Source organism: Natrix helvetica (assembly GCF_964273705.1).
Source record: "Natrix helvetica genome assembly, chromosome: 5".
Taxonomy (NCBI): domain Eukaryota; kingdom Metazoa; phylum Chordata; class Lepidosauria; order Squamata; family Natricidae; genus Natrix; species Natrix helvetica.
In genome coordinates, this window is record NC_138551.1 from 89,910,822 (window position 1) to 89,921,754 (window position 10,933).

Sequence of the window (10,933 nt, forward strand, 5' to 3'; positions counted from 1 at the left end):
CAACTCATATTCTCTGCATCTAGACCAGGGGTCTTCAAACTTGGCAATTTGGCACAAGTCTTATTGTGGACTTCAACTCCCAGAATATGCTGGCTCTGCTGGCTGGAGAATTCTGGGAGTTGAAGTCCACAAGTCTTAAAGTTGCCAAGTTCGAAGACCTCTGATCTAGACTGAAAGTCTTGAGGCGCTCACCAGGGATAATAGAGAAACGCCCGACGAATTCCTGGGAAAATCCTGGACGTTTCGCTTCAACTGGGGGCTGCGCTACACCAAAGGTCCGCTAGATGGCAGAGCAGCGCTGAAAAGGAAGAGAGGAAGGACCGGTTGCGCCATCAGCACCACAAGATACTACATAACAAAGTCCGTTGCTTGGCGGCTAAAAAATGATCAGCCGCTCCAATTTTCCGCGAGTCATTCCCGGAAGCTCCTCTCGTGGAGCGGTTTGGCCTCCCTTGGTCCGCACTGGGGTAAAGCGAGAACTCCGGAAAGTGCCCTGCGCGTTTCTTTTTTTTTCTTTTCTTTTCTTTTTTTTTGCAAGGCAGCTTTTCTCTCGTTTCTCCAGCGGAAGATCGCGGGGGAGAAGCGCGCTTTCCTTCCCGCAGAGCATCCTGAGCGGCGGAGAGAAAACGCGACGGAGCTGGGAAGCAGGTTTGATTTAGGAGCCCCAACTACCTTGCGATGTGGAGAAAAGCTCGTGGTCCGATCATCCACGGCATAGTATTGCATGCCTCTCCGCTCCAGTTGCTTCGGGAAACCCCCATGGCTTGGTTTGGTGTTCTACCCATAGCCCAACTCCCAAACCACAAGGTGGAGGGTCAGTCTAAGAGAGCCATACCATCATGGTTGTGCAAAATCCTGGCTTGACCCATGCCATGGTCTATGGCTTCCTCTGCTCTAGTTTCTTCAGTAAACCATCGTTGGTTTGGTTGGTTGGTTGTTTTGGTTGCTTGGTTTGGTTGGTTTGATTGGTTGGTTGGTTTGGTTGATTGGTTGGTTGGTTTGGTTGATTAGTTGGTTGGTTTGATTGGTTAGTTTGGTTGACTGATTGCTTGGTTTGGTTGGTTGGTTGGTTTGGTTGATTGGTTGGTTTGGTTGATTGGTTGGTTTGATTGGTTAGTTTGGTTGACTGATTGCTTGGTTTGGTTGGTTGGTTTGGTTGATTGGTTAGTTTGGTTGGTTGGTTTGCTTGATTGGTTGGTTGGTTTGCTTGATTGGTTAGTTGGTTGGTTTGGTTGGTTGATTCGTTGGTTGGGTTGGTTGGGTTGGGTTGGTTGGTTGCAGAGGTGGGTTTCTACCAGTTTTACTATCAGTTTGCTCATGTGTATGCACGCACGCTCTTGGGTGGGTGGGTGGAGCCTGTCACCACCGCCACTTTCAGTTTGGCCGAACTGGGCCAAACCGGGAGCAACTCACCTCTGGTTGGTTGGTTTGATTGGTTGGTTGGCTGATTGGTTGGTTTGGTGTCACACCCAGAACCCCACACCCCAAACCTCATGTTGGAGGGTGAACCTCATGTTGGAGTCCATTCTGTGGTTCTTGCAGGAGTAAACTCAGCCAATGGCTAGATTAGCTAGAAGGCGCGTGTAAGCAATGACCCCCATCTCAGTCTCTTTCCTTCTCCTTCAGTCGCTGCTGTGTGATTCGGGATGGGATCGAAGCTCTCTGTGGATGATTCTGTCCACGTGGTCATAGTTGGAGGCGGCTTCGGAGGGATGGAAGCTGCTCTCCTGCTGCAGGATTGGGGGATCCACTTCGTCCTGGTGGACATGAGAGATTCCTTCCACCACAATGTGGCTGCTCTGCGGGCTTCTGTACAGAGTGGTAACTTTTCATGTTGGGATTTCCTTCGTTTCTTTTGAGCTGTATTTCCCACTATTCAGCATTGTCTAACCTTGATATATTGAATTATAACCTTCTTTGACTCTAATATATTTGTAATCCCAGAGATCTGGAAGACCCCAGGTGCTGAAAAGTTTGTTTTAGGAACAGTTGGGTAATCTCCGGGTTCATGGGATAGATTTGATGGCAGTCCAACACTGGGGGAAACATGAAGTACCAAGGCAAATTAAAGTAGCAAAAGGTTTGTGTAGATTGGACCAGTGGTTCTCAAATGAGAATACTTATACTAGTAATAGGACTCAGAAAAAGTTAATTAGGTGGGACAAGTTAATCATTCACTCTGATTTTATTTATGTCTTGAAAGCTTAACATAAATGTGCAAATAATGCTGATTCATTTCTCATTAACATTGTTTGTTATTTCCAGACATTAATTGATGAGGCTTATGATATGAAAATTTGAGAACCTGTAGACTTTAGATGTGTTAAAAGTTTTCTGTAGGTTCCTGACTTCATGCTCTTTATGTACAATTAATCGATTCAATTTTCTATGCATAATTTTGTAGGGTTTGCCAAAAAAACCTTTATCTCTTTCTCGGAGACCTTCAAAGAACGTTTCCAGCAGGGCAAAGTAGTCGGGATTGATCTGGAGAAACATCAGGTCCTACTGAACGATGGTAAAGTGAGTGCCTCTAAATGAAACATGTTAATTGTGAAAGAGGACACAACAACGGCGACTTCATTCTATTATTCTTTCTTAGGTGCTTTCATTTTCTCACCTGATCCTGGCCACCGGGAGTGAAGGGCCTTTTCCTGGGAAATTTAATGAACTTATTAATATGGAGATGGCTATTCAGGCTTATGAGAACATAGTCAAGGAGGTAGCTATGATTGGTAGAAGTTACTTTTGTTTTCCTGTGAAGTGTGTATTAGTAAATTTCTTGGTAGGGATCATCTGTGGATGGTTTATGGTATTTATATACTGCCTGTTATTCATTCCAATAAATTGTTTGCAGCATATGTTCCAGCATAACTCTGGAATGCCTCAAGCAATTTCAACCAAACTTAGGACACAGATGACATACTGGAAACAAATACTGTGGGGGTAAGACCCCCTAAAACCATTCGGGGGCTGTGTTCTGTTAAGATACAGCCTGTTGTGCCTTAAAATGGATTCTACTGTACTGCCATAAAATGACTTCTACTGTGCAGTGCAGTGGAGTTGCCATGGTAACAGCTTCACAATATTCCTCTGGTAAGGGGGAAAATCCAACTTTAGAAATAAGGTTTGTCTGGACATTTTCTCCCTATAAATAAATACCCGGGCAACACTGGGTTATTGGCTAGTTAGTAATATTATTACTGCTACTATTATAAGAAATTTAATTGGACTTTTGGCCACCTCACTTGGAAATTTTCCAATTTTCCCCTTCGGTTTATAAAATATTCTTTCATTTTCTCAAAAGAGCCTTTTTAGTGGCATCCAGAAAAAGGACTACAAATAGGATTTTTTTTCAAGTGGGAGCATTACTATAATGAATGAAGGTGACATAAAACATATCAGTTGTATGGGAAATCTGCTGATTAATTGCTAATAGAGTTACTGACTTTTGTTCTTCATGTGTGGCTCTGGTTGTTTGCAGCTGACAGTAATCTTTGTAAGATGCACTGAAATCACTGAGATTTTATTCTGTGTGAGTACATATAGGTTTATATCGTTTCAGTATACTTCATTCATGCTGAAGATGCCACCTTGGTGTGTGGAAGTGAGGAAGACCAATTTTATTACTGACAGACAGGATGAAATATTATCCAACATATCAATTCTGCTATATCTCCAGTGTGACTATTGTCAATTTGAACCACAAGACAGTCAAGCTGTAAATGCGACTACACAGAGACAGGTCTAATCTAATGCAACACACACACACACACACACACACACACACACACACTGGCGTGTTTGTATAAAGAAGAGCATAATGCTTGCAGTTCAAATTTGTGAGAAAGAGCAGGTTAGACATATCTGTTTGCCTTGGGAATTTTGGATAATTTGGTTGAGGATTCCTGTTGAAATAACCTCTCTGAAGCCATGTGTTATCTAAAAGCAGGGGTCTCCAATCTTGGCAACTTTAAGCCTGGTGGACTTCAACTCCCAGAATTCTCCAGCTAGCAAAGGGAATTCTGGGAGTTGAAGTCCACCAGGCTTAAAGTTGCCAAGGTTGGAGACGCCTGATATAAAGTAATTGAATCCTGAACAGTATGATTCCATCTTGTTTTGTTTTCTGTTCATTTGGGTCCTAACAGGTGGAAAAAGCTGAGCGGGTGGTCATCGTAGGTGGTGGTTCTGCTGGGGTTGAAATGGCTGCGGAGGTTAAGACGACATATCCTAACAAAGAGGTACGAAGTAATATCCAGTCACTCAGTCACTACGTTATTGTTTTGAAAGTAAAAATGCCTTAACCAGAGTCAACAGAGACTAAATGAACAGCTACAAACTCTTGAGTTGACCAAAAAAGAGATTAGGTGGGATCTGTTTTTGAGATATTGCCAAATCATACATAAGTATGAATTATATCAATTCTGTTTCTAAGGCTTCGCTTTTATAAAACCTTAGAAACTGTAATTTGATTTACAAGTGTGCTTGTCTGGGAATCTCTGTGGAGGCTAAATTCATCTTTACATTTGAACTGCATGGGGTGTAAACGCCTTATCAGAGCTTCAAAGGTTTGGGAAGAAGATACGGGAGCAAGCTGGAGGGGTGGGGGAGCTGTGTTGTCTGATCCATTTTGGCTTTTTTAGGTTAGAGGAGTGTAGTTTTATTTATCTGTACATCAAATTGGAGTCCACCCATTTCATTCACAGAGCAAGTCTGGGCGGTATATAGTTCAAAACATAAAAGTTCTATAAAAGTTGTATTTCAATAGGAGGTAGCTAAGACAAGAATACAATACTTGAAGTTAAAAAGGGATTAACAGAGTTGGAAAGTATTGTTTGTTTGTTTGTTTGGATTTATATGCCGCCCTTCTCCAAAAGGACTCAGGGCGGCGTACAACATTAAAAAACACACATCCCAAAAGTAAAAAAAAGACTAAATCCATATCCCAAAAAACAAACCGAATTTAAAAGACAATACATTTAAAATGAGTTAAAATTAACAGGCCAGGCCGGCTTGCTGGAAAAGCCAACTTTTTAGGGCGCGTCGGAAGGACCGGAGGTCAGGGATTATGCGAAGCTCCGGGGGCAGCTCATTCCAGAGGGAAGGCGCTCCCACAGAGAAGTCTCTCCCCCTGGGGGTCACCAGCCGACACTGTCTGGCCGACGGCACCCTGAGGAAGCCAACTCTGTGGGTTCGTACTGGACGGTGGGAGGCTACTAGCAAGTACCTTGTAGGTCATCTAGTCCAACCCTCTGTCCAACCAGGAGACCCTGCCTACACCATTTCTGACAGATACAGTCCAGTCTCTTCTTGAAAGCTTCCAGTGATGAAGCTCCCACAACTTCTGAAGTCAACTTCTGTTCCATTGGTTGATTGTTCTCAGTGTCAGAAAGTTCCTCCTTATTTCCAGGTAGAATCTCTCCTTGTTTAGTTTCCATCCATCATTCCTTGTCTGGCTTACAGGTCCTTTGGAGAGTAGCTTGACCCCTTCCTCTTTGTGGCAGCCCCTCAAATATTGGAAGACTATCATTTCTCGCCTTCTCTTCACTAGACTAGCCAATGCCCAGTTCCTGTAACCGTTCTTCATACTTTTTAGCCTCCAGCATCCAGTCCCCTAATCATCCTGGTTGCTCTTCTCTGCACTCTTTCTAGAGTCTCCACATCATTTGTTATAGTGTGGTGACCAAAACTGGATCCAGGATTCTAGGTGGTAGAGAGTTCTTCAAGATGGTAGCAACCCCAAAGTTCTGTATGGAGCCCCATGTAATTCAACAGAGCCCAGTCTCCAAACTCTTCCAAAAGGCCAGGAGAGTGGGATGGGTGCTGCTTCTTTTCTGGGATGGGGAGTATATTCCCAAAGGTGGGAGTGAAAAGTGAGGCGGCTTTCTTCCTACCCTCTTACTGTAGTTCAACACCATCTCATTATTTATTTACCAAACACTGACAGCCAATTGTATTGCCATTTTTTTCAAGTAGCAAGCCACCTGAAAAGAGGGATCAGTAAAGACTAGGATAAAGTAGTTGACAAAATCCAAACTCAAGGCTGGTTTGTACTTAAACCTTGTGAATGCTATATCTGTACTTTGTTTTGGAATTGATACATTTTCTGTGAACTCTTTTTCCTTTCAAATTTCTGGCTTGATATATACACACTATTCTTCAGGTGTTTGTATGCAACAATTTCTCTTCATTATTAGCCAAAAATATTTGGTAACAATAGCAAAGACATCGTTTGCAATGTTGTCAGAACTTTCTTGCTTATTTTCAGACGTTTTGGAAACATCTGGTCAATGTAGGAATAACAATAATTATTTCATGTGTTCTAGCTACATTCTCTTTTTTTTAAATTACTTTTTTACTTTTGGTTTGCTTCTAGTTTTGGACTATGAGCATGACTGATCATGGTCTTCAGCATGCCACCCAAGAGAGAAGTCTTAAAAAATATACCGCGTTTCCCCAAAAATAAGACAAGCTCTTATTTTCTTTTGACACCCCCCCCCTCCAAAAATAAGAACTTGGCCTTATTTTCAGGAAGGCTTTATTATTGTTGAGGTGCAGGAGGCGGCAAGCGTGGTCACCTCATGGCTGCTGCTGTGTAGCAATATATTTGTGGGGAGGGCTTATTTTAGCACATGCGCTCAAAAGCCTGATTAAACTTATTATCCAGAGAGGTCTTATTTTCAGGGAAACATGATAGCTCCCCATATTTTAGGAGAGTTCTACCAGACTTACTTTCAAGTGAAAAAAATTGTAGGACTGGAGGCTAAGATGTGAATGAGTGCTCATATCCATTTTTCTTGCGGTCCAGGAAATTTGCTAATTATTAGTGTGATTCCTGTGAGTAACTGAATTATAAAGGGACCTAAATACAGCTTATCATGTAAGGCAGGAAACATCCAATCCATTGTCTTTTTGACTATTGGAATTTCTAGCCTGTAACGTTTAAGCTTCATCTCTTTACCAAAATGTTGCAGAATTTGATGGACATCTGAATGTAGGTTCAGAAAAGCACTAGTCTTCTCACACGACATCTGGAAAATTACATGGCTTTAAGTGGCAAAAAAAAGTATCTACATGGCTGGCTGGGGAATTCTGGAAGTTGAAATCCACAAGTTTTAAAGTTGCCAAGGTTGGGCACCCCTGATCTACAATAATCTTGCAATATGGCAAGGGATGTTTGCTAAATAACTTTCGCCAACTGAACATATCAATATTTATGTCCTCAGGTCACACTTATTCATTCAAAAATGGCATTGGCAGATGACGGACTTCTTCCCAGAGTCAGGGAGTCAGTGAAGGAGACTCTTACAGAGGAGGGAGTGGATCTCTTGTTGGGTATCAAATTTTGTTTTTTGTTTTGGTATTTGGTCTCTATTTAACCCAAAGAACATATCACTGACAGATTACCAGGAATTAGAGGCAGATTTATTTGACATTTTAAAAATTCTATTTTAAATACCTTGGTGAGAGTAGAAAGAAAATAAATGCTTTGAGCCTAAAGACATATAAAAGACACGTGGCATACAAACAATATCGTTTCCATGTTATTGTCTACTTGAGGTAGGATCTGGATATTTCTAGACCTCAAACTAAGGCTGTTTCTTATAAGACCTGTTGCATTTGGGTATGATGACCAAATTCAAAGTAAGGTACACCTTAGTCAAATGTAATGACAGTAGTGTGTTTAGTTTCTTTGTTAAAATACACAAGTGCAATATTAGGAAAAGGAGTACAGCTTTTGCTGCTGTACATTTTATAGATTTGTAAGTTTATAGACTTGTAATGTTTCCGCATGATGAAAAATATCTCTTTGAAACTGGCCTGTACATGTTAGATGTTAAAGACCCATTGGCAGTTCCATTGTGTGTGCATAGGAAGAGATGCAAGTTCTTTAAGGAGTGGCAACAGCTATGATGTTCATGCTTACACATGCTCTGAATACTTTTTCCCTGTTGAATTTCAATAATTATAGTCATTAGATGTCCTAGTAAAACTGGCTTTACGTTGATTTTTTTTCCTAGGTAAAGTATTGTAAGTTAGAAAGGCCGTAGAACTTTCAGTTTCCCCTTTCTCCAATTTCATGACATTTATCCCCTCTCTGATGATACATCAGGAAGATCAAATAAGGGATGTGGCTGTACAGGTGGTCCTTGACTTACAACAGTTCCCTTGGTGACTGTTCAAAGTTACAATAGCATTATAATGTGACTTAATGACCATTTTTCCATACTTAGGACTGTTGCAGATTTCCACGGTCACGTGATCAAAATTCAGGTGTTTGGCAATTGGCATGTATTTATGTCGATTGCAGTTCAGGGAAATGCAGTGTCTGCTTTTTGTTTCTCCTAATAGATGAGAAAGTTTCTAATCTCCAAATGCTGCCTTTAAACCAATTCAAGGAGAACATGATGGTGAAGACTGATAAAGGTACAGAGGTTACTGCTGATCTGGTCATTCAGTGCACTGGAATAAAAATAAACTCTTCAGCATACAGCAGCGCATTCAGTAAGTTAATAGATTACCCTTATTCTGTCTACAAATTATTAATTATTGCAGGTTCCACATTCTATTTCAAATCCTAGTTCTCATTCTTTATCAATATTTCACTATTTTTTTTAAATGACTGACTATCTTTAACTTTAATACTGCAACCTTTTAAAATGAGCAGTTGGAAGATTATTCACAGGGTTGGCTCTTTCATGAAATAAATAAAATACCTTTCTTCATCACAGATACAGTATGTATGACATGGCAATATTATATGCACTCAGCTTGGTGTTAAATGCACTAAGGTTTAAGAGCCAGTTTGGTGACGTGGTTAAGGCACCAAGCAGGAAAGCAAGAGACCAGGAGTTCAAGTCCTGCTTTAGTCAGCTGGCTGACTTTGGGCCATTCTCTCCACTTCAATCCACATTACAGGGTTGTTGTGGATAAACTAGGAGGAGGAAGATATTGAATATGCTGCCTTGAGTTATATGTAAAAATAATAAAAAGCAGGATACAATTAAAAGCATTTACTTCAGTGTATGTATGTATGTTGATAGGGTATAGAAAGAGCATAGTGATCTTGGTTTAAATAGATTTGCTGTGATTGTGATTCATGATCCAATCCATTTTTCAAAATTGAGACTTCCACTGAATAAAGTAGGCAAACAGAAAATAACCGCCATAACCATTTTATGTGTATCTCAGACTCCCTCTTGTTTGGAATACAAATAGGGTATTTTTTAATACTATAAAATCAAAAGAACGATGACCCGTACAATACCAGTACATGTAGCTTTTTGCTAGCCTTTGACATTCATGGATGATTCATTGTGTCCATGCTTAGGAGACCAGCTGGCAAATGATGGTGCTTTGAAAGTGAATGACTACCTTCAGGTTGTGGGATATGACAACATCTATGCCATTGGTGACTGCTCAGATGTGAAAGAACCAAAGATGGCATATCATGCTCAGCTCCATGCAAATGTTGTGGTGACCAATATTATCAACAGCCTGACCCAAAAGCCTCTGAAAACCTATAAACCAGGTCAGACTATGAATTACATATTTTGTGCCTTTGTGAAGTGTACATGCTTAACTAAAATGCAACACAAGTATTTCCCCGTATCTAAACCTAAATCCAATTGTAATAGTACTTTGAAGCTTGCACCGCAGAGAGATAATTAGATCTGGTACACTCTTGTGTTGTTGTTTTGTACAATATTTTTTTCAATCGGTTTCCTAATCAGGATGGATTTTGTATTGGAACATGGAATAATCAATACGTAAACCAATTGTTGGCATGGATTAGCATACTCTACAGAGTTTTACTCAGTATTTATAGAACAGCACTGCTATTTACTGAAATACTCAATTATAAATAGCATGTAGCAATTTTTAAAAAAGCAACAAACACCCCCCCCCCCTAAATACCTCCTAAGATGCTAAAGAGAAAATTAAAATAATTAGTACAAACACTAAAGCTAATAGAAGTACTGTTGGTGCTTTAGTCTAATATCTTGGCAACCTCATGAAAATTATCAATCAAGCCTAATTCTTTTTAAAGAAGTCCACACAAGCTTTCCAACTGTGGAAACTGAGTTACTATAGCCAAATATACTCTGGCGAGTTCAGATGCCGAGTCAGGTAAGTTTTGTTTCTTTTGTAAATAATCTTGTGTTTCCTCTTTAGGATCGCTTACCTTCCTGATCTCCCTGGGAAGTAATGATGGAGTGGGACAAATCTGTGAATACTACGTAGGACATCTTTTAGTGACTGTTCTCAAAAGTAAAGATCTTTTCATCTCAAAAAGTTGGAAGAAGATGCATCAGCATATGCCATCCTAGGAATGGAACTGCCATAAACAAAAACAGAACTGATGGTACCTGTGATGAATTAGAAGTGTGTATTTTGCCCTTTTAAATCATAATTACCTTTAGGAAACTAAGCATAAAACCTAGATTGTATCAGTAGATCTTGGCAGAAACAGTATTTTACATTAGACTTTGGAGTTGGTTTGTATGTTAACCAGATAACATGGATTTTATAAAATTGATCTCAATTAAATTTTGAATGGAAGACTTCATTATCCAGATATATCTATACAGTGCACACATACTGGTGTGCTATGGCCTGTATAAGCACTCTTAAATGTTCTTTAGCACTTTAATTCAAATGCTTATGGGAAAAGAGTTAATGATGGGGAAAAAATACCAGTGCCCTTAAGGTTGAGAAAAAAGTAGAACTGTAACTAGCACTGAATATTCTATTAAGGGGACTCCCTATGCTAAACCAGTATTCTGTAAAATAGTATTTAATTCTTTTCTTCTTTCCTTCCCTTCAGTTCTTTCTTCTCCATCATTTATTCATGCCAGATTCTCTAATATTTGCTTGTACTAGTAAAGTTGAAGAGACCAAAGTCAGTGTCGCAGAGCTCCCCCTTCCTTTGGTA

At 40.2% G+C, this 10,933-nt stretch overlaps 1 protein-coding gene across 1 annotated transcript; it reads left to right on the plus strand.

Annotated features, from left to right (window-relative positions):
- The first annotated feature begins 361 nt into the window (after nucleotides 1-361).
- AIFM2 (AIF family member 2) lies at nucleotides 362-10,900 on the plus strand. The gene is made up of 9 exons (XM_081953735.1): nucleotides 362-648; nucleotides 1,627-1,821; nucleotides 2,405-2,520; nucleotides 2,600-2,719; nucleotides 4,146-4,238; nucleotides 7,224-7,332; nucleotides 8,350-8,502; nucleotides 9,329-9,529; nucleotides 10,174-10,900. The coding sequence occupies exons 2-9, from the start codon at nucleotides 1,647-1,649 to the stop codon at nucleotides 10,326-10,328; spliced, it is 1,122 nt and encodes a 373-aa protein (XP_081809861.1). The 5' UTR covers nucleotides 362-648; nucleotides 1,627-1,646; the 3' UTR covers nucleotides 10,329-10,900.
- Nucleotides 10,901-10,933: the final 33 nt, after the last annotated feature.

Coding starts and splice junctions, on each gene's coding strand:
- AIFM2 (XM_081953735.1), top strand. CDS start 1,647: ATGGGATCGAAGCTCTCTGTGGATGATTCTGTCCACGTGGTCATAGTT. Junction 1,822..2,404: donor GCGGGCTTCTGTACAGAGTG/GTAACTTTTCAT, acceptor ATAATTTTGTAG/GGTTTGCCAAAAAAACCTTT. Junction 2,720..4,145: donor ATGAGAACATAGTCAAGGAG/GTAGCTATGATT, acceptor GGGTCCTAACAG/GTGGAAAAAGCTGAGCGGGT.